At 40.1% G+C, this 23,523-nt stretch overlaps 2 protein-coding genes across 9 annotated transcripts in view; one reads left to right on the top strand and one right to left on the bottom strand.

The window, feature by feature from the left end:
* Nucleotides 1-3,747: 3,747 nt before the first annotated feature.
* On the top strand, nt 3,748-16,069 carry ABRA (actin binding Rho activating protein). Its single transcript, XM_055432539.2, has 2 exons — nt 3,748-4,474; nt 13,128-16,069. The coding sequence occupies exons 1-2, from the start codon at nt 3,804-3,806 to the stop codon at nt 13,603-13,605; spliced, it is 1,149 nt and encodes a 382-aa protein (XP_055288514.2). The 5' UTR covers nt 3,748-3,803; the 3' UTR covers nt 13,606-16,069.
* Nucleotides 16,070-17,741: 1,672 nt separating this feature from the next.
* OXR1 (oxidation resistance 1) overlaps nt 17,742-23,523 on the bottom strand; it is a 523,569-nt gene continuing 517,787 nt past the window's right edge. For all 8 annotated transcript variants that reach the window (XM_088844755.1, XM_088844753.1, XM_088844756.1 and 5 more), the window contains 2 exons: nt 21,573-21,646; nt 17,742-19,655 (listed from right to left, as the gene is read on the bottom strand). In XM_088844755.1, the coding sequence (XP_088700881.1) occupies nt 19,520-19,655; nt 21,573-21,646 (210 nt within the window). In that variant the 3' untranslated portion in view covers nt 17,742-19,519. The remainder of the gene's footprint in view (nt 19,656-21,572; nt 21,647-23,523) is intronic.

Raw genomic sequence — 23,523 nt, 5'->3', positions numbered from 1 at the left:
CCTGTCACTCAAACTGAAACCTCTAGATCATTCCCCAACACCCATTATCCATGGCAACTAGTGAGTCTGCTGTAACCCTCAATGTCTCCCAGAACTTCTTCTCTTCTTTCAGATCCTTCTCTCAGAACCATTCTTTACGGTTCTTTCCAAGATTGCTTTCATAACCCCTGTAAATTACCTCCCTATCCTAGTCTAGTCTTTTTCAAATCCATACCCCACTTTGCGGGTTTTTGATTTGACCATTTGGTAATCCAACTTTGATATCACATTGAGGTTTACATTTTTTTTTTAATGATGCAATGAGTCTCATTTGATAAAATACTTACTCCTTAGCAAGGTGTTCTTCAAAATATAGCTCCAACTTATTTCTCAAATGTGCCCTGGCCTCTTGTCCTTACCCCATAAACACTGTATGTTCTTCTCTGAAGTTCAGAAACTGGGGGCCCACAGAATCTGGTCCAAGGACTGAATAGGTTCACCTTGTACTACTGTGTGTGAGTTGTGTGTTTTAACCATCACGGTGTAAGGAATTCTTCACCATGTAAGGACCTGGGAGAGTTCATGTAAAAACCCAGATTTCTAACTTCTCTTGAGACATTACTTCACCAGTTTCCCATGTCCTCACACCCACAGCTGTGCTCCAGCCCGGCTTACCTCATGTGTTAAATGACCTGTGTGATCCTCCAGGCGTTTGAGGTTATGGTCTCTATGCTGGGCCATGAAAAGGTCTCAAGGCATACCATAACTTCATAACTTTGTTCGCGGCATTTCTTCAGGTTGGTGTGCCCTTTCTCCCCCTGGTAAAGTTTTATTTTGAAGCGCTCAGATAAAGGACCACCATTTCTGTGAAGTCTTCCCAATAAAATCATTCACCTGTGCTCACTAAAGCTTTCTAATGTTTAGTTGCTCAGTTGTGTCCAACTCTTTGTGACCCCATGAACTATATATAGCCCACCAGGCTCCTCTGTCCATGGGATTCTTCAGGCAAGAATACTGGAGTGGGTTGCCAATTCCTTACATAGGGGATCTTCTGACTCAGGGATCAAACCAGCATCTCCTGCACTGGCAGGTGGATTCCTTACCAGTGAGCCCACCTGGGAAGCCCCATTTCTAATGCAGCTCTCCCCAAACTGTTCAAGGCAGTTAGTTGTATGCACAACTCTCTCCCGGCTAGATGGGAAGACCTTGAAAGTAAGTTCTGCTTTGATCAGTTTCACACCCTTCCTCACACCAACCACCATCAGGCCTCACTCTTGTATTCTTTCCATGAGCACTGAGTTAAGTAAATTCAGTTGAAATCAAAAGCCCTTTTCTGATGTCCTTTAAAGTCTTTTCATTCCCACTTTTCTGTAACTAAACTGGAAACGGACTTATTTATTTACACAGAAAGGATCAATGAAATTATTATTTCATATGAACTTTGAAAAAATGTGGCTTTCTAAAGTTTCTTTAGTAAGATTATATCGCTGGTGATGATAGCTGACTTTACCCAATTTCTAAGCATATAATGAAGAGAAGTGTATAAATATTAACTCCCTCCTTTCCCTAGTATCGCCCATGTGAACAAATAATAATTAATATTTTTTATAAAACACATTCACACCACAAATTTCTTAGGTGGTAAATACTTCATTAATCAGTTCTACATCTTCACCTAGTTTCTAACCTCGTGTCTCATAGGAAACTCACAATGTAAACGACTTACTTCATGATATCTGACTTTTTTAGTATTCATTTCTTTTACACCTTCTTTTAAAGCAGAGGAATGTTGAACTCAAGAATCTAGATCTAGGTTGAGAAAGAAGATGAAACATTTCTTATAAGAGACATAGTAGATAGCATACAGACCTTACTGTAGGGAAGGAATGTCCAAAGCAGACATGAAGAGGAAAGGGGTTTTACACTCTCTTCTGAAGAAGCATAAATGAAGAACCACAGTTGGCGTGGAAGTAAAATCTCAGAAGGAATGACCAGATTCTTTTAGGAGTTCCCTGGTTTTTGCCAAGACTATCTGCTGACAGCTGTAAGCCCCAGGCAGCCAGCTGCTATGCCTGTTAATATGTGAAAGACCATTAACATTTTGCTGTTTTCATTCTCCCCCTGTAAGAAGTGAATATGGAACAGGTGTGGGCAGGGAAGCAGAAAAGTTCCTTTGAGAGTTATAAATCAGCCTGATCCTGGGTTGAGTGCATGGATGTCTCTCAGGAACCCCATTCCTTTCCCAAGGCATTCCACGCGGGTAATGGGAATCTAACAGGAACCGAACAGCCTGCAGTGTGTCTACATTCCAAGAAAGAATGCCAGAAGTTTCAGACTCAGATAGAAGTCTTTGTCATAGTTTTCTCTTCATGTGATCCAATTTCCTCTTAATTAATCAACTGGGATTTTGTCTCTGAATTGTTGGACCATAGTTAACACTATCAGATGCTGTTAAACTCTGAAAACCTCTGACAGATTTCTAGATAGAGTATTAAGTCATCTTCCCAATTGTCTTAATCTTAGGAGGTAAATTTCCTACAGGATGAAAAACTGACAACATTTTAAAAAATAAATTTGTCTCAATTTCAGAAGTAATTACAGTTCTTACCTTTTTTTAATACTCTTGACAGCAATTTTCAATTGGTGTGTTTAACTGCATGTCAAGATTGGAGAAAAGTATAAAAATCTATAGAACTGTGGTAAGATAAAAAATTCTATGTCTTACTTTAAGAAATACTCAATGCTGACCTCTGCACATTTGTACCTGGTTTAGGACACATCCTAGATAGTTCTTTCTCTGTACAAATGACCCATCTATCCAGTCCTATTAAAACAACTATATTCCAGTCTTTGTTCTCAGAACTGAAAGCATAGCTTTTCTGCATGAACCTAAAGTTATGCCAAGGAAGTTTGTGTTATTAAAATCAAACAGCCGAGTGGGGCTTGCTTCTGATAACATTTACTTACTTTGTCTTTAAATAGTCTTATTTAATAAAATATTTGAAAAGATTTGTTGCCATAGCAGTCTCTGAAGTTCATTGTGTGTTTAGGTCTCAATTTAAAGATTTTTTTAAAAAATAATTGGACTAAAGTTTTGACTGTTGTCTTATGTATTAATACGACTTGTCTATAAAGTAATTCAAACTTGGAATTAGAACACTAGGCCCTTTTCTCCCCTCTTATCTGAGCCTCGGTCTTCTCATCTGGTAAATGGAGTTTGGATGAGATGACCTCTAAGGTCTACATCAAATAGAGGTGAAGACGAAAGAGTCAGTAGATGCTTTGAGGAGTAGGATGAAAAGAGGCACGTGCTTTGCATCAGACATCTGGGTTCCAGTCTTAGATATTATTAGCTATAGGAAGTTATGCGTCACTGTATTCAGCCATGAAATGGGACTAATTAAAGCTGTATGGAGGACTGCTGAGGTTTCAATGGAAATAAGCCAATTATGTTCCCAGCACAACTTGTACACGTATTTTATGCTCCTATAAATGGTAGGACCATATTTTAAGGTCAAGAAAAACTTAAGGCTGAGCACAAGATCAGATCTAGTAGTTTCCACTCTGGCACTTGGAGAAGAAAGGGCAGGATCCTTTACCAAGAGAGATGTCCCTCTGCTGTGATGAAACTAGAGCCGTCAGGGTTTAAAAAAAGCGCACGGTCAGGGGGAAGGCGCCGCATCTTGGCAAGAAGAGCTTAACATAGTTTCCACAGTCACCAAACTCTCTTCCCACCCCACACCCCGCTTCTATTTAAATCCCGGGCCCTTCACCGCTCCACACTCATTTTAGCCAGTACCCAGGCTCTCAGCAGAGAAGGTGGCATGGCTCCCGGGGAAAAGGAGAGGGGCGATGGGCCGGCCAAGAGCGCCCTCCGGAAGGTGCGCACAGCCACCCTGGTTATCACCTTGGCCCGAGGCTGGCAGCAGTGGGCCAACGAAAACAGCATCAGGCAGGCCCAGGAGCCTGCAGGCTGGATGCCAGGGGGCAGCCAGGACCCACCCGACGCTTCTGGACCAGCGACAGACGCCCCCAGCCCCTGGAAATCTCAGAGGGCCCCGAAGCCTTCCTCCCCGAAGCCGGAGGGAGGTGGGGAAGATGGATGCAGCCCAGAGGAAGCCAGCGCGGTTTCTCCTATCAAAAGGAAAGAGGTGACCAAAACGGTTGTGAGCAAGGCTTACGAGAGAGGAGGGGACCTGGGCCACCTCAGCCTCCGGTACGAGCAGGACGGCGACGCGCCGGGGCCCAGGCAGCCCGAGAGCGAAGTGGACAGACTCCTCCGCGGCCGCGGCTCCCCAGCGCGGAGGAGAAAGTGTGCCAAGCTGGTGACCGAGCTGACCAGAGGCTGGAGAGCCATGGAGCAGCAGGAGCCCCAGGGCCGGAGCGACAGCGTGGACACGGAGGACAGCGGCTACGGAGGCGAGGCGGACGAGAGGCCGGAGCCGGCTGCAGAGCAGGTGGTCGTGGCCAGGATCAAGCGCCCCGCGCCCTCCGGGTGAGTGACGCACCGCAGCCGGGGAGCCCAGAGAGCAGGGCAGCCCTGCCCGAGCCAGGGCGAGGCTCACCCACAGGGCTGGCCGCCGGCCGAGAGGACAGTGCCCGGCTCGCTCATGGACCTCAGGGGCAAGGGTTCGCCCCCTTTGGCTTCTCCCCTCTGTTCTGAACCCTCAAGGTTTAGCCGCAACAAAGATGAAGCCACCGGAGATGGGTGTCTGCTACAGGTTAATGTTTGAAGTCAGTTCTATAATGAGTAAGGATTGGCTTATTTTTTCTGCAGAAAAAAAGTATTTCCTGGTAGGCTGAGGGGAGAGACCTTTCCCTTGTCTCAAATCAGTGTATGTAATATTATCAAGAGACACATCTACCCAAATAGTGCCCATGGAACACAGATTTCTGTGAGCCTGGACATAGGTGGGAGGCTGTTGTCTGACTGCACAACAACTTCTGAAGTGAGACAGACCCAAGTTCAAATCCCATCTCTGCCCTGGCTATAGATAATGATACTGTGATATACTTGAAAATTGCTAAGAGAATAGCTCTTAAATGTTCTCATCACACACACACACACACACACAAAAGAGCCAGTTATTCTTCTAAACCCATTTCCTCCTTTGTAAAATGATGGCAACAATAAATTCTGGTGTTTTGAGAGGAGTAGATGAGATTAAAGCTGCCAAGAAATTAGCACAGTGCCTGCACATAAGCTCACTATATGGATGTTGTTACTCCTCATAGCTCGTTGTTTAGCAGCTCTTCAAACTTTCAGAAAGCTTTGTTCTGTTTATAAACAAAGGCAGAAATGCTATTAAAGCTAGGCAATTAAAATATCACAATACTTGTGTGCTGTGTATGTGTGATAAGTTGCTTCAGTCGTGTCCGACTCTTTGTGACCCCATGAACTATAGCCCACCAGACTCCTCTGTCTGTGCGATTCTCCAGGCAAGAATACTAGAGTGGGTTGCCACGCCCTCCTCCAGGGGATCTTCTTGACCCAAGGATGGAACCTTGAGTCTCTTATGTCTCCTGCATTGGCAGGCGGGTTTTTTTTTTTTTTTTTTACCACCAACGCCACCTGGGAAGCACAATCCTAAAGCAGTTAAATGCATACACACACACCAACACATGCACACACATGGACTCAAACTGATACATTTATTCTGACAGGAAACACATGCTTTATTTCAAGACAGTAACTCTCCCTCCACAGAACAGAAAGTCAGGATTCCTCACTCTACAACCGCAGGATATCAGAATATGAGGAACGTCTCAGATGTGATGAAATGCTTACAAGCTGACTCCCTCTGGGAACAGTTACATGTGTAGGTGTGCTTTTTCAACTTTTATGGAACAATCAGTAAAGAACAAAATCGGGAACCTTATTTGACAAAAAGTTGCCTTACAGTTTGTGACTTTAAAGATGTTTTGAAAGAATTAGCACTATTACGGTCTTCCCAGAGAGCTTCTCAGGTGGTGCAGTGGTAAAGAATCTGCCTGCTAATGCGGGAGACTTGGGTTTGATCCTTGGGTCAGGAAGATCCCCTGGAGGAGGGCATGGCAATCCACTCCAGTATTCCTGCCTGGAAAATCCCATGGACAGAAGACCCTGGTGGGCTACAGTCCATAGGGTTGCACAGAGTCAGACACAACTGAGTGACTAACACACACGCGTAGGTGTTTTATCTGCTTTGTCCTTTGAATTCTCACAATAAGGTTTTTAATATCTCATTTTAGGGATGAGAGCACTGAAGCTCAGAGGGAAAGTTCACTCAGCAAGTTAGTGACCTGAGACAGGCATGCCCATCTCCAAATGTTACGCTTTGAAACCAGACATGATGCTACTTCTCACTCAGCACCTTGAGGATACATGCAGAGATCTAGATTTGTGTTCTACTTACATTCACATAGAAATTCATAATCAGAAATCACTATTTTACCAGATCATATGGAACCATAGTCTAAATTTTAGCCTCTTGGATTTAGGAGGTATGCATGCTAGAAAATGAAATAATAGAACCCAACAGAATAAAGGAAATGGCAACCCACTCCAGTGTTCTTGCCTGGAGAATCTCAGGGACAGGGGAGCCTGGTGGGCTGCCGTCTATGGGGTCGCACAGAGTCGGACACGACTGAAGCGACTTAGCAGCAGCAGCAGCAGAATAAAAGCCGAGGGTAGCACAATGAAGATGTTCCTGTCAGCATCTTTTGAATTGGCCGAGGGTAGGGAGATGACAGCTAGGACCAGTCTCTGACACATGTCCTCTCTTTTCGCACCTAAGAATTATTCATATGTTTATTTATTTAATCCTCACAACATTCTCTCAGGGCAGGCATAATCATTATCTTCACTGGATAGATGGGAACACGAGACAAAGAAACATTAAGGAATTTGTATAGGATTGTACTGTCCATGGGATTCAAACCCAGGCACTCTGGATCCAGAGCCCACCTTCTTGACCACTACTCTAAACGGTGTCACCTGAAAGTGGGAACGTGCACGCTAGGCCTTCTCATTGTTCCCTAAAACACACCTTCTCTGTGTGCTAAAGCAGGACATAGGCTTTGAATGAGAGACAGTTAGATTTGGAATGTTGGTTACCTGGGAAAATCCTAAAGTTTCTTCATTCTCATCTTAAAAAAAAGCTGTGATAACCCATAGAGTTATTTTGGTATCAATCATGTAAAGTGATGGGCACAGAGTTGTGCTCTGTATTACAAGGGGCCAGCCCTGGTCATCTCAACACTACAAGATAGTAGGAGACTGGCTGTCAGTGTTTGGGGAAGGGAACAGGGCTTTCCCTGTAGCTCAGTCGGTAAAGATTCTGCCTGCAGTACAGGAGACCCGGGTTCCATCCCTAGGTTGGGAAGATCCCCTGGAGGAGGAAATGGCAAACCACTCCAGTATTCTTGCCTGGAGAATCCCATGGACAGAGGAGCCTGCCTGGCTACAGTCCGTGGGGTCACAGGAGTTGGACATGACTGAGTGACTAAACCTACGTACCTCCCTATGGGAGTGAAACCCCTCCCTTGCTTCTTGGGTTCCTTTCCCTCAGTCTTAGAGCACACGGGGTACTGGAATGTTGCCCACAGCAATAGCAGCTCTGAATGTCAGCCAATGTGAGCAATGCCCAGGAAACTACAGCGGAAGCCCTATGGGGCTTTTTACCTCACGAGATGCTCACATACTGCTGGAGACATAAATTTGGCATCACTGACTAGGCCTATATGAGAGGGGGTTTGTTCACTTATTTTTAATCCTAAGCACCATTCTTTCCCCATATCCACTAATAGGGAGAAAATCATGTGTCATGGATATTTAAGCAGAGAGTTTTCTGGGTGGTCCTACGGATAACAATTCAGGTTCGATAAAAATTAGAAATATCCCTTACCGAAAGAATTTTACTAACTGGGGCTTTACTATGAAAATGATTTCCATTTTATGCTTTATTTTTAAAAGTCTTTTGACTGCATAGCTATGTGACTTGTTTGGTCCAGGTCCTTCAGACAAAGCAACTTTTATCTGTCCCCCATTACAGTAATGGTGCTATATTACATAGTGTATTATATACAGTAATGGTACAGTATTACAGTATATTACATACAGTAATGGCACAATATTAAAATGAAAGTCATGCATCCACCTTCTCCTCCAAGGTCTATTCAATAAAAATGAAATGGTTGAGCATGAGGGGGTATTTTATAGAAAAGGGACCTGAACACAGAAATATATCCATGACACACAGCCAGTAAGTGATACCCTCAAGAAGTGATGCCAGAGCTCATGTTCTTCCCAACCCAGGGATCAAGCCCAGGTCTCCCGCCTTGTATGCAGATTCTCTACTGTCTGAGCCACCAGGGAAGAATGACTTTACTCCTAGAACTTGTGTTTTTAACCACTGTGTTAGACTCATCTCTCAGCAGAGAACAGACTCAATGAATCAAATGGAGATCCAAGCATCACCTCTGTTATGGAATCCCAGGAAAACTCCCAAAGTGTAATGTTTTGGTGCAACTTCATTAAAGCTATTTGCTAGAAATGAAGGGGAAAGTATGGCCTTCTAGTATTTGCCCCAGTTCTAGAGCTTGGAACCCTTCCATGGACTCAGGACGGTTACCAGTCTGCAAGGAGCAAAGCAGCACAGGCCTGGTTCCCACACCTGGCTGATAACAGGATGAAGAGCACAGCTGTGAATGCAGTCACCCTGCTGCTGATAAATGTGACCCTGTAGATGTCACGCTCCCATTAACCAAACTCGCTATATACTTCCAGTAAGAAGAGTAAGCACATGAGTGCACACAGGAGCAGATTCTCCCTAGAACTTCCCCAAGACATCGAAAATGTGGCAGAAGTTCTTGGCTTTACTGACAGAGAAGCATTTTAGCCTAAGATATGAGCATGGTGCCAGTCTTTGAATATCGCTTTGCTTTCTATGAATTTATACTAGGTCGTCTTTCTAAAGCTCAATCTGAACTATCATTCACATTTTACTTGAAAATTTAAAAAACAGGATAAGCTGGTATATTGATTCCTACATTCCGTGATCAAGGAGATGCTCAGGGTCTGAGACTTACTAATCCTGATTTAAACCTGATCCTTTCAGACTTTTTAAAAATTGAAAATATGAAAGTAATACTGAACATGTACAAGATAGATAAAATTAAATACTCATTAAGGTATATTTCCTTCTAGTACTTTTTAAGCAACCCTATTTCCTAATTCTTGCTTATAGGACCAATTCTTTTGCTTTCCTTCTCTCCTGTTATTGGGAATTATTGTTTGACTATATAACAAATGGACATTAATATTTAGAAGGTGCTTTTTTAGATGTTTCTCTTCTCCATAGTGTTATTACCTAACCAAACCCAACCCTTATCCCAAATGACATAGAATTTCAACACTCAGGGAATTTAAGTTCCTAGTTCAAAGAAAAAAAATATGTATCATCAAAGAATGAGACCCATATACTATACAGTTTAAACAAATTATCTCCGGATACTAATTTGAATATTTTTCAATTCTGTGCTTTCTCTAAGTTACAGAATCAATACAGTTGACTCTGACAACATGGGTTTGAGCTGTGTGAGTCCACTTGTAACTGGATTTTTTTTTTCAATAAATGCTTATGAGAGTATTGCACAACCTGTACTGGTTGAATCCATAGATGTGGAAACATGGATACAGTGTAACTGTAGAAAGTGGAAGTCGCTCAGTCGTGTCTGACTCTTTGCGCCCCCTTGGACTATATAGTACATGGAATTCTCCAGGCCAGAATACTGGAGTGGATAGCCATTTCCTTCTTCAAGGGATCTTCCCAACCCAGGTCTCCCACATTGCAGGCAGATTCTTTACCAGCTGAACCACTAGGGAAGCAACTGTAGTTATACTCAAATTTTCAAGTGCCTGAAGGATCAGAGCCCCCCACCCCCATCATACATCGTTCCCTGGAAGAAGCAGATGCAGATCCTATAGTACTTAGTGTGTGTGTGCATGCACAGTCGCTTCATTCGTGTTGGTGTTGGACTCTTTGCAACCCTATGAACTGTAGCCCACCAGGCTCCTCTGTCCATGGGATTCTCCAGGCAAGAATACTGGAGTGGGTTGCCATGCCCTCCTCCAGGAAATCTTCCTGACCCAGGAGCAGAACCTATGTCTCTGGTCTCCTGCATTGGTATGTGGGTTCTTATTTTATCCACTAGTGCCTCTGAGAAGCCCATTACTATAGTATTTACTATCAAAAAACATCCACATATAAGTGGACCCATGGAATTCAAACCTGTGCTATTCAAGGGTCAACTATAATACCAGCAGAATTTTGAAAAAAAAAAATCAACTGTCTCTGGACTAACATAATTTCAGTCATGCACATACTCTTGATTTCTTCAACCTGGTGCGTATATGCATTTTACATAGTTAAAATTGTAGCATGTGCTCAAATTTGTTTTATTCCGTTTATTTTTATGAATGTCTTTTAGTGATTTTTCACCATTCTTTTTCATTACTGAATATTCAGTTAGTACAGAGTGTCTGGGACTTCCCTGGTTGTCCAGTGGTTAAGAATCCACCTGCCAATGCAGGGGACACGGGTTTGATCCCTGGTCCAAGAAGATTTCACGTGCTGTGGGGCAACCGAGCCTGTGCTCCACAACTACTGAAGCCTGTGCACCCTAGAGCCTGTGCCCCACAATGAGAGATGCCACCACAATAAGCCCACACACCACAACTGGAGACTAGCCCCCACTTGCAACAACTAGAGAAAACCCTCATGTAACAAAGACCCAGCAAAGCCACAGAAATATAAATTAATTTTGAAAAAAATGTGTCTGGCACACAGTAGGTGTCATACATACTTTAATAAAGGATGGAAGGAATGTCAAAGTGCCCAGAAGTTCCTTAAAGTGAGGATGTATTATGTTCTATACTATAGGACAGAAGTGCAGTTGGTGCTCAGGAGACAAAAAGGATGAGTTAATCATGCTGTTTTTTCACTGTCTTCTGAGATGTTTCAAGTCTCTTCTCCAGCAAAGCTGTTCCAGCCTCGAATTTGATATGAGCTTTGGGTTCTGCCAGGATGACACGGGGCTTGTTATTGAAGGCTGTGTCTGCCATGGATTGCCACCATTCCAAGGGGACTAGGTATTTAGTCTCATTTGATCATGAGATCTAGCAGCCCACACTCTGGGCAGCTGAACAGGGACAGTCTATGGAGACGCAGATGAAGACAAGGGCCAGCAGGACTGAGGAAGATGCATTTCACCTCAGGGCAGTGTAGTTCCTAGCACTTGTCCATACATACGTGTGTGCTTAGTTGCTCAGTCGTGTCCGGCTGTTTGCAACTCCATGGACTGAAGCCTGCCAGGCTCCTCTGTCAATGGGATTTCTCAGGCAAGAATACTAGAGTGTGTTGCCATTTCCTCCTCCAGGAGATCTTCCCCACCCAGGAACCCTGTGTCCTGCAGCTCCTGCATTGGCTAGCAGATACTTTACCACTGAGCCACCTGGGAAGCCCTTCCATACATATGTGATTTTTTTAAAGTTGTAATAATTGTATAAACAGTTTTTGGATACTGAGTTTTCCCAATTAACTTAGTCATATACTTTTGTCCATGTGTTTACAAAGAATAGTAGTATTATATGTAGCAGTGTACGCCTGGTTTCAATTCTGATAGTGAAACTGCATGCAGCAAGCTAGGGACACACTCTACCGGAATTAATGAGTTCGCCACCTAGTGGATGTCATGCCTCTTCGAAAAATAATACACGGATGTATGCCTTCCGACCCATATCTGTTAGTTTCCTGCCTCTGATTGATTAGGACATGAATTTGGATGGTGAGGAACACCCACATCTGACTTGTTCCTGGGTTTTGACCAGCAAATTATGAGAGTTCGGGGAGGGGCTATTGAATTTATGCATGCCTTTCACATGTGTGTGTGCTTACTCGCTGGCTCATGTCCAACTCTTTGGGACACCATGGACTGTAGCCACATAAGCAATTTCAGCTTTACCCTACATCTCCAATTCCAAAGCTTCCAGACATGAAGCCACTTGGTGTTGGGGAGAAGGATGGGTGAGTCACTTGTGGGGATGAGGAATAGAGATTTCTGACTTTTATATAGTCCAAGAGTTCATGCTTTACTTATAAGATTGGAGTGGAAAGATGACAGGAAAGTCTGTTAAAGACAAACTTTGTGGTTTTTAAATTAGGTCTACACTCGCGAATGATGGTTTTTGTTTTAATAAGAAATGCATTCCAGGCTGCAAAGGCAGACTCACACATTTGAGACACAACTCATCCACTTATTACACTGTCCTGGCAAGCTGAGCGGCATCATCACATAGCGGAGAGAGTACGGTCTTTGGCCTCAGACATTTGGGGTCTGAATCCTACCTCTTCGGCGGGGCTGGGGCAGCATTTCACAGTAGTTATACACAGGCTCTGGAGCTGGCTTTACTTTGGTTTGAATCCTAGCTCCATCATTTAACAACTTCGTGATCGTAAGTTACTTAACCCATCTGCCCTCACTTTCCTCATCTGTGAAATGAGATTAATGGTACCTATCTCATAAAATGATTGTGGAAATATTAGTGGAAAGTGTTTAGAAGAACGTCAGCACACAGTATTCAATAAATGTTACTATTGCTAGCTAGTGTCTCCTATTTATACAACTAGGTATTTCAAAATTTGTGGAACATCATAGATATGAACATAGATATGCTTCATTAAAAATACGTATTTAAAACTCTATACATGGCAAAGGTGGCAGCAAGGGAGACACAGACAAAGAATATTTTGGAAACGGTGGGAGAAGAGGGTGGGATTACTTGAGACAATAGCATTGAAACATATATATCAACGTATGTAAAGTAGATAGCTATTTCCTTGAAATAGAGTTTAATATCATTTTATGGGGCTTAAAACATTATTGTTATTCACAGAGAAAATAATCCAGGACCTAGCTCAAACTCAGAACAATGGTGGCATCGTCTATGACTTTTCTTCTTCCATCTCTTATTTTTTTGAATTGTTTACATGTCTTTTATAATGAAAAATTTATAAACTTACATTAAGATGCATTTGTGTAAGAAGTACAAGTAGAAAGCAACCCTTGCTAAATGATGAATATCTTGATTTTTTTACCCTCTCTTTTAGGGCAAACAGATTCACAGAGAAGCTCAACTGCAGAGCCCAGCGGAAATACAGTCAAGTGGGCACCCTGAAAGGGAGATGGCAGCAGTGGGCTGATGAACATATCCAGTCCCAGAAGCTCAATCCCTTCAGTGAAGAGTTTGATTACGAGCTGGCCATGTCCACCCGCCTGCACAAAGGAGACGAAGGCTACGGCCGTCCTAAGGAAGGAACCAAAACTGCCGAACGGGCCAAGAGAGCCGAGGAACACATCTACAGAGAAATCCTGGACATGTGTTTCATCATCCGTTCGATGGCTCGCCACAGACGGGACGGCAAGATCCAGGTCACCTTTGGGGATCTCTTCGACAGATATGTCCGTATTTCAGATAAAGTTGTGGGCATTCTCATGCGTGCCAGGAAACACGGACTGGTCGACTTTGAAGGAGAGATGCTATGGCAAGGCCGGGATGACCATGTTGTGATTACGCTACTTAAGTGAGCTTTCAACAACACAAGCCAAATGTGGCCCACTTGTGTCTTAATGCTAAACTGCTAACACAGTGAGAAAAATGCAAACTGCTCTGTAATAAGTTACTAAATATTAAACAATTTTTTTACATAAATAACTTTTGAGCACTCTATTTCTGAGGGAGTTTGAAGATTGAGGAAGCACACCCAAAGCATTTCAGAAAGCACACTGAGGATTATTTGTGCACAATAAGTATTTAAAATTCCACTTACCCTTTGGGCAAAGATATTTGGCTATTCTTTGCAAAGTTGCTCTACATGTTAATGTACATAATTATATCTAAGATGAATTTGGATAAATATCAGGAAACCATATTATGATAATATCATTCTTTAGGAAAGAAAAAGCATTCCATTAATTTTGGCAAAACTAAACTTAAAATTTTCTAAGCAGCCTGACTTTGTTCTATTATTTTTATCATAGCATCAACTTACAAAATAAGCACATAAATAAAAAGTTGTATTCAAATAAGACATTGAAATTGATGAAATTACTCTGTGGTCTTTGAATTTAATAGATTTCCAACAGAAGTTAGCCATCCTTCTCTGATGTGATTTGGGCAAATCATATGAAAACAGGCATCGCTGGTGGTCATAGAGCCAGCAGAGAAAGCAGTTCTGCTCACCTTCTCTATAAAAGTAAAGCAGAGGTGAGAGATTTAGATTTCTCTGCCTTTACAGGACTTTTTGGGGAAGTTTATCTTTTTCTCAAAACCTTAATGAGTCATGCTGTCTACATTTACCTCAATACACATCAAAGTAGAAAAACAGAAAAGGCTACAATGAACTGCAATGTTGAGTGTAGAAGAATCTGAATCACAGGTAGATCAGAAACAAACTTGAGACATTTTAATCAAGTCATTTTACTGTGTGCTCTAACAAAGGTTTTGAAAATACCTGAAAGTCTAAAAACAGCAACATTAGTCTAGCCAAAGTGAAAAAAGTATAGTTTAAAGATGACAATGAAATTTATTTGGCACTTATCTGTCCCTTGTCAATTTTTATCAATTAGATTGTATGCCTTATATAATTCTAAAAACAAGCTGAATAAAATGTGAGATTACAATTCTTATGGAATTCAATGAAAATTACTAAATGACAGCACTTTGGTGTTACATACAGAAATTAATGTCAAAGTATAATACCACAAAATACTAGGTGCTCCTAATTGTAAATTGTTAGGCTTAATACAAAGTATGGATTAAACTACCCTAGGAGTTATCTTTGCTTTTATATATGATTCTCTTTCAAACTGAAAGTTTCAATATCTTCTTAAAGAGGAAAGTTTGTATATTTTTGTTTTCATAATAGATTTGTCAAATTACATATTACTAACATTTCTAAGTAGAATTTCACATAAGATGTATACTTTTATCATAACAGTGAAACCTATGTCAAAAGTTTAAAACATGGCACAAAAATAAAACATACTTTTATGTTCTTGTTTTGTAATACTATTTTAAAATATATTCCACAATATTACTTTCTGGTATTTGAAATACAAAAAAATACAAAATCATTGAGTGCAACTCGGGTTACTTCTAGAATGAGAAGAATATTTAAACAAAGGTCTCATATTCAGCTCTGGACAATTAACAGCTTCAGTTTAGTTCAGTTCAGTCGCTCAGTCCGTGTCCGACTCTTTGCGACCCCATGAATCACAGCACGCCAGGCCTCCCTGTCCATCACCAACTCCCGGAGTTCACTCAAACTCATGTCCATCGAGTTGGTGATGCCATCCAGCCATCTCATTCTCTGTTGTCCCCGTCTCCTCCCACCCCCAATCCCTCCCAGCATCAGACTCTTTTCCAGTGAGTCAATTTGTCGCATGAGGTGGCCAAAGTATTGCAGTTTCAATTCAGCATCAGTCCTTCCAGTGAACACCCAGGATTGATCTCCTTTAGAATGGACTGGTTGGATCTCCTTGCAGTCCAAGGGACTCTCAAGAGTCTTCTCCAGCACCACAGTTCAAAAGCATCAATTCTTCGGCGATCAGCTTTCTTCACAGTCCAACTCTCACATCCATACATGACCATGGGAAAAACCATAGCCTTGACTAGATGGACCTTTGTTGGCAAAGTAATGTCTCTGCTTTTCAATATGCTATCTAGGCTGGTCGTAACTTTCCTTCCAAGGAGTAAGCGTTTTTTAATTTCATGGCTGCAATCAGCATCTGCAGTGATTTTGGAGCCCCCCAAAATTTCCCCATCTATTTCCCATGAAGTGATGGGACCAGATGCCATGATCTTTGTTTTCTCAATGTTGAGCTTCAAGCCAACCTTTTCACTCTCCTCTTTCACTTTCATCAAGAGGCTTTTGAGTTCCTCTTCACTTTCTGCCATAAGGGTGGTGTCATCTGCATGTCTGAGGTTATTGATATTTCTCCCGGCAATCTTGATTCCAGCTTGTGCTTCTTCCAGCCCAGCATTCCTCATGATGTACTCTGCATATAAGTTAAATAAGCAGGGTGACAATATACAGCCTTGACGTACTCCTTTTCCTATTTGGAACCAGTCTGTTGTTCCATGTCCAGTTCAAACTGTTGCTTCCTGACCTGCATACAGGTTTCTCAAGAGGCAGGTCAGGTGGTCTGGTATTCCCATCTCTTTCAGAATGTTCCACAGTTTATTGTGATCCACACAGTCAAAGGCTTTGGCATAGTCAATGAAGCAGAAATAGATGTTTTTCTGGAACTCTCTTGCTTTCTCCACGACCCAGCAGATGTTGGCAATTTGCTCTCTGGTTCCTCTGCCTTTTCTGAAGCCATCTTGAACATCTGGAAGTTCATGGTTCACATACTGCTGAAGCCTGGCTTGGAGAATTTTGTGCATGACTTTACTAGCGTGTGAGATGAGTGCAATTGTGCAGTAGTTTGAGCATTCTTTGGCATTGCCTTTCTTTGGGATTGGAATGAAGACTGACCTTTTCCAGTCCTGTGGCCACTGCTGAGTTTTCCAAATTTGCTGGCATATTTAGTTCAGCACTTTCACAGCATCATCTTTCAGGATTTGAAATAGCTCAACTGGAATTCCATCACCTCCACTAGCTTTGTTCGTAGTGATGCTCTCTAAGGCCCACTTGACTTCACATTCCAAGATGTCTGGCTGCAGGTGAGAGATCACGCCATCATGATTATCTTGGTCGTGAAGATCTTTTTTGTACACTTCTGTGTATTCTTGCCACTTGCCCTTGATATTACTATACCCCAAAATTTATCTCAAGAATTTTCTTTTCACTCAGTCTATAATCTCCAAAGACATACATAGATTGTGGCTTCAACAACTACCTATATGATGTTGATTTAAAAATCTTTTTATCTATCAGGAGAGAATAATAATCCCCACTTTCCAATTCTACTTTCTAGTTTCTCATGTTGTATTATAATAAGGTTCACAACAAACCTAACTTCCCTATCTGCTGATTGTTTCCATTCTTTGTAGATTATCCATCTCAATGAATAATGTACCCCATTTCTAAGTTAAAAACTCGACAGCTATCCTTAACTTTTTCTGACATCCAACTAATAACCAGATCTTATTAACCCTAATTCCTCAATCTCTTTCAAATCCATGCCTCCTTTCTTATCACCATAGCTACTATTCTTATTCAGCCCTCATAATTTTTTTCCTGACTTCTCAACAGGCTTGTTTATTGGTCAAATTGTCTCTATTTTTTCTACTAATAATTTTTCACAGATATCTTTTTAAAGCAGAAATTTGATGGCATTCTTGTACTCAAATTTTCTGAACTGCTCCTGTGAGGTAAATAAAAATAAATTTCTTGACATTGTACAAAAAAAAAGCTCTTTATGAAATTAGTCTTACCTTGCTATACACTCTCCACTAAAAAAAGAAAAAAAGGGACATAATTTAAAAATAACACACACTCTTGCATGAGCTTCTCACATGCCAAGTACCTTGTTACAGCCCCATTTTCTAAACTGTGGTGTTCCCTCCACTTAAATTCATCCCTCCATCATTATTACTATTACCACCACCACACCACAGTTTCTAGAACCAATTTTCACACGTAAAAGACAGTAGTATGCTTAATCAAAGACTTCTTAAATAGAAAATAACTTGATTATTCAATAAATACAAATTCAAATTTATATTTATGTATTTAATTTTATTTGGTATACACCACTATGACCTTATTGTAACTGAAATCCAATACAGGATTTTTTTATGATTAGTCAACTCCACAAAGACAATAATACTGCTGTGGAAGACCAAAGGGGGCAAAACTGATATGTTTATTTACAGTTCCCTATATTGTAAACATTTAATCTATACACTGTTAGTAACTTTTAATGAGAGCTTTACATAGACAAAGAAACGATGCCCTGCATTTCTATTCATATTCAGCAATAGCTTATTAAATAGAATATCAGATTTTCTCTTTCATTAGCATTATGCTTTCTTTAGATATTATCTAGATTTTCAAAAGATCTAAATATATTCAAGTACTATACATCTAAAACTACTTAAGCCAACATATTTGGCTTAGAATTTCATTTTTAGAATAATTTAAAGTGCTATAAGCAACCTGGCAATCAACACTTTCTATAAGAACAAAACTACCTTTTAAACATTAATTTACAAGATAATATACAATGTTTATCTGAAATAGCTGAAATTTCAGCACAAGGTCACTGTCACATGTATAACAGCAGGATTCTTTTTTTTTTTTGCATAACATGAAGCTTTGAAATTAACTGATGAATTATTGCCATAATGGCTTATTATCGGTTTCCTACAAAAGAGGATAAGAACTACTGATATATTCTATCTTTTCTTTTTTTTTGAGGTCACTTGACAGTAAGTCTGCATATTCAACAAGTCTACTGAGTTACAATATTCTACTATAATCACTGCCCTTTTGTAACAGCAAATGCTAATGGTAATAACATATACCACTTAAAAAAATCACAAGTTTTTTTTTTTCCTTTTGAATAGGAACCTGTATTTTGGGAGTTGGTGTGCAACAAGGCTAAAACAACAGAACTATAAAACAGTTTACCTGACACGATATGTTGACGAAATATGCATCTGTTTCATAGTATTTTAGTTATGATAATGCCCTGCTAAGCTACAAATATGTAAATATATATTTTCTTGCTTGATATATTAAATCCAGTAGAATCATCAAGTTCTCATTCTCCTTTGTCATTTTATAACTCTTCATCAGACAATTCAATGATGAAAGCATATGCCCAAACCTGAAGACCATGTGCATTGTGGTCTATTACAATCAGAATTCTTCTCAAATTTCATTTTTATTAAAATGAAATTGAGAATACAGGCAAAATTAATAAAGAGAATGCAGTAGTGTGAATTAAAACTAGAACTCAGTCCTTTATGAAGTATGTGTTGTTTTGGCATCTGTTTTTTTGCTTTCTAAGAGTAACTAGGTTGAGCATGTCCAATAATCATTTGTATCAACCTCACAGATAACGGCAGTATCATGCATTCATTCCCTCGACATCTCAAGTTAGACTACTTTAGTAAAACAAATCAATATAGTTTAAAAAATAATAAACCAAAATAGGTTCAACAAAAGAGCACCATCCTAATAGGAGACTGAGAAAACATGGATTACAGATGAGGTGGTCACTATGATCAAAATGCTACCAAAATTTTGACAAAACCTAAGCTGTTATATTCCATGGACCCATGCCATGGTATAAACCTAAAAGAGTCTGAGACAGAAACATGATTTTAAAAATAAATTCCAAAATTATAGCTATAATAAATGGTGATACGAACTAATTTTAAAACACGAGCTACATGTTACATTGTATTGCTTCTTGAACTTTCCAAACAATGCTTGTTTGTCCATGTCAGGTTTGGGCCATTATCCTGCTAAAACAGAGAGCATTATATTCATTCAAAAGCCCAGATTTCAATGTCTTGGATAAAGAAATCTTCCTTCTTAGAAAGTGTATGATTCCCAAATGTTTTACAAGAATGGCTTCTTCCATGGTAGAGATCTCCGTCAAGCCATAGGGCAAATTCTCCCCTGTAATACATAGAAGAAAACAGTTCTAACAAGAGTCTTTTAATACTTATGCCCTAAGTTATAAAAGAGTAATTGCAGAGGCTATAAAATATTAATTTAATGAGACATTTCAATATCCAACAACTCTAAACTTATTCTTTTTTCCAAACCGTTCTCTACTCCTTTCCACACTGGCACAAGGCAACTTTTTTTCGTTCATATCCCATTAGAAAATCACTGAACATACAGAGCAAGGAATATAATGAACCCTCCAAAATTAATTTCACAAAGAATTAGCTTTTGAGGCAGGTACTACTCTGTTATTCTTTGTCTGGTATTATAAATTTCTCTCTGCTGTTTGATTTTAACATAATTAATATGAGTTTCTCAGAGACATGAAAACTCCGTATCATCTAAAATAAAAAGTGTGGTTAGTGTTAAGGGTTCAATCTCCAATTCACAGCTGAGGAAACTTTAGACTTGAGTTGTTCAAGGTCCCACACATAATGTGTGCTGAAGCTGAGAATTCAATCAGGTCTGATTCTAATCCTATATTCAGTCTGTTACATGATTTTGATTTCTTTGGGGCTCCTGTTTGGAATTCTGGAATATCAAGTCCTTTCCTCCCATTTCCTGAGACCGTACTCTCCTTCTTCAAAGACTGTAAACTTGTTCTAATTTGTTATCAAATGACCCAATGGTTAGTTTAGCTTGCTCGAATCATGCTGTATCATCAAAACCAAGTTCCAGCCGATATCTAATGACACTGTGTATATTTACTTTCAAAGACTGAAGGCATGCTTAACAGTTTGAAATCATAAGCCACTTGCTTGTGAGGCTTTCCTGGAGAACTAACTGAATCACATGTAAGACTACCATTTGGAGTAGGGCTGATGGACTGCCCCTCCCCACCAAAAAAGATGTAACTGGAACATATGAACACCATAAGCCGATTCCAATAACTAAAAATAATACTGTAGTTTTAGTTACCCAGTTATGTCCTTGAGAGAAGGCTATAATAACCATGCTTAATTTTTAATCACTGAAATCATGTCTTCCAAATACCTATCTACAGAGAAGTTGTTAAGAGAATTTGTTAGACTCGGGATGATGCTTATTATTCAGGCTAATAAGATTCTGTAACCTGAATGAATTATTATATATATCCTCAAATGCAGGAAATAACACTTACATAAATTCGCGAATTATTTAGCAAGTATTATGTCTTATTTTGAAGGACAAAGAGAAGTAACAAATGAAGGAGATCACATCTGCCAAGGGCTAGTTAAGAAGTCTGGGCTAGGAGGCAGTAGAGCCATCTATCTACAAACACTATGCAGACCAAATAAAGCTGGAATACCAGAATAAGTAACTGAAGCTTCCTGCAGTGCTTGCTATGCTAAAAGAATCAAATCAAACTGCTGATTACTCACACTGATGAAAACAAAATAAGAAAACAAGCCCTGAAAACTTAGGGGGGGTGGGAGCACTAAAATTTTTAACAGGAAAACAAACTTCTGTTGTCTAAAATATCAATCCAAATAGTCTCCAGGGTAGAATAATATGAAAAAATTTAGACCATTTTTAAAAACAATAAATTGAAAGACAGAATATGTCATCATAATTTTTTGAAAATTTGAGAAGCTCAAAGGGATTAGTATATTTCTCTTTCAAATATCAAGGAGTCACTGTACTCTAGAAGATGGGTTTTAATCAAAAGGGAATCAACTAAACAGTATTCTGAGATGAATAAACAAATATTCTATCAAGGGTTTCATATATTACACGTAAGCACGTTCCTGCAAATATATACTTTCTTAGTCATAATATATAAATTAGGATTCTAATGTCAAAACTTTTCAAAGATAGCTGATTTAAAAATAACACAAATGAATTCTTAAAGTTTCTTTTAAAATCTCAAATTTTCAAGAGACTTACCCTCCACCACCAAAAGCTAGTGAATCCATGTCTCCTTTGATAAAAAACATATTATCTCCTGTCCACTTAAAGACCTACAAAAATTAAAAAGAAAAAAAAAGAGCTTTAAATATGTAGATGAAAATGATTACTACAGTTAGTTCTCCTGAATCCCAAATAGTTAATAAAGCCTAGACAGAGAGCAAGAATAACGACAAGAACAGAAGAAGCCTGGGCTGAAGGGAGGTGCTTTTGCTTTCATGTTTGGAAAAAGACTAAATGTGAAAGCACGTGTTCAACTGCAACATAATTTAAATACACAAATCTTACTATTTCTTCATATATACAAATTTTTCTGACTACACAGGTATCAAGAATTCGACGGTTAATGAGAAATGTTAAAGAAAGTAAATCAGCTAAAAAACTGAGTAGATGCTATTTTTAACATCAAATTTAAGTGAAGTAAAAGTCGCTCAGTTGTGTCCAACTCTTTGCAACCTCATGGACTACACAGTCCATGGAATTCTCCAGGCCAGAATACTGGAGTGGGTAGCCGTTCCCTCTTCCAGGGACATCAAATATAAATACATATTAATTTGATAATATTTTGATATATGGCCAAGGTCTTTTCTTTGGGTATGAATTGGTCTATCGTTATTCTCATAAAAACGGGTAACATGCTTATGACTTCCAGTTTCAATTTCTTTAAAGAGCAAAGAATATAAAAACATCTGAGAAATCCAAGGGTAAAAACTTCTGGATGTTGGGTTTCCCTGGTGGTCCAGGGGTTAAGAATCCTCCTCCTAATGCAGGAGACACGGGTTCACTCCTTAATCTAGAAAGATCCCACATGCTGCCAGGGAAGTAAGCCCATGTGCCACAACTACTAAACCTGTGCTCTAGAGCCCATGAGCTGCAACTACGGCAGCCCCCCGGCCCTAACGCCTGTACTCTGCAACAACAGAAGCCACCACATTGAGAAGCCCACAACTAGAGAGTAGCCCCTACTCTCCATAACCAGAGAAAGTTCATGTGCACCAAAAAAGACCCAGAGCAGCCAAAAAAAAAAAAAAAGCTTCTAGTAATATTTTTAAATATTTTCAGTCTTTCATGGAAGTTCTACCTAAACTTAATACAACATCAATTTCTAGCACCTCGTCTTCATAAACATTTTCCAAAGTATTCATTATAGTTCTCAATAAACTTTAACACTCACTTTTTCATAGATACGTAACATTTGTTTAATTGTATTGTTAACAGGTAGAAAGAGTATCACAAAAACGACTGAAAACAAGCACAACTGAAACTTGCGCTGCAGCTTCCAGCCAGCTGCAGGCATCAGTTGAAATGTTCTAAGGAGGAATGGAAAGCACTGGTTAATCTGGTGAGCCACTTAAACCCAAGACTGTTAAGAGAGTTTTTCCTGTGCTACCAAATTATATTTTGTTCATGCCTACCTGGTGGTTCAGTCGGTAAAGAATCTGCCTGCAATGTGGGAGACCTGGGTTCGATCCCTGGGTTGGGAAGATCCCCTGGAGAAGGGAAAGGCTACCCATCCCAGTATTCTGGCCTGGAGAATTCAATGGACTGTATAGTCCATGGGGTCACAAAGAGTCGGACACAACTGAAACTTTCACTTTCATTTTCTATAAGCTGTGCTCAGCCACTCAGTAGCGTCCAACTCTTTGTATACACATGGACTGCAGCTCGTGAGGCTCCTGTGTCCACGGGGACCCTCCAGGTAAGAAGACTGGAATGGGTTGCCATGTCCTCCTCCAGGGGATCTTCCCAACCCAGGGATCAAACCCAGGTCTCTTGCATTGCAGGCAGATTCTTTACTGACTGAGCCACCGGGGAGGCATGAACAAAATAGAATTTGGTAACACAATAAAAACTCTAACAAACTTTTACGTGGCTCACCAGATTAACCAGAAGCTGTTCCTAAAGACAACTCTTTTTTGTTTTTTAAAGC

The sequence above is a fragment of the Moschus berezovskii genome, chromosome 16 (genome assembly GCF_049115385.1).
Source record: "Moschus berezovskii isolate FMDL1 chromosome 16, NW_MosBer_1.0, whole genome shotgun sequence".
Lineage (NCBI taxonomy): Eukaryota > Metazoa > Chordata > Mammalia > Artiodactyla > Moschidae > Moschus > Moschus berezovskii.
The sequence above is the reverse complement of the archived record's forward strand: the minus strand, read 5'-3'. Positions and strand labels throughout refer to the sequence as shown.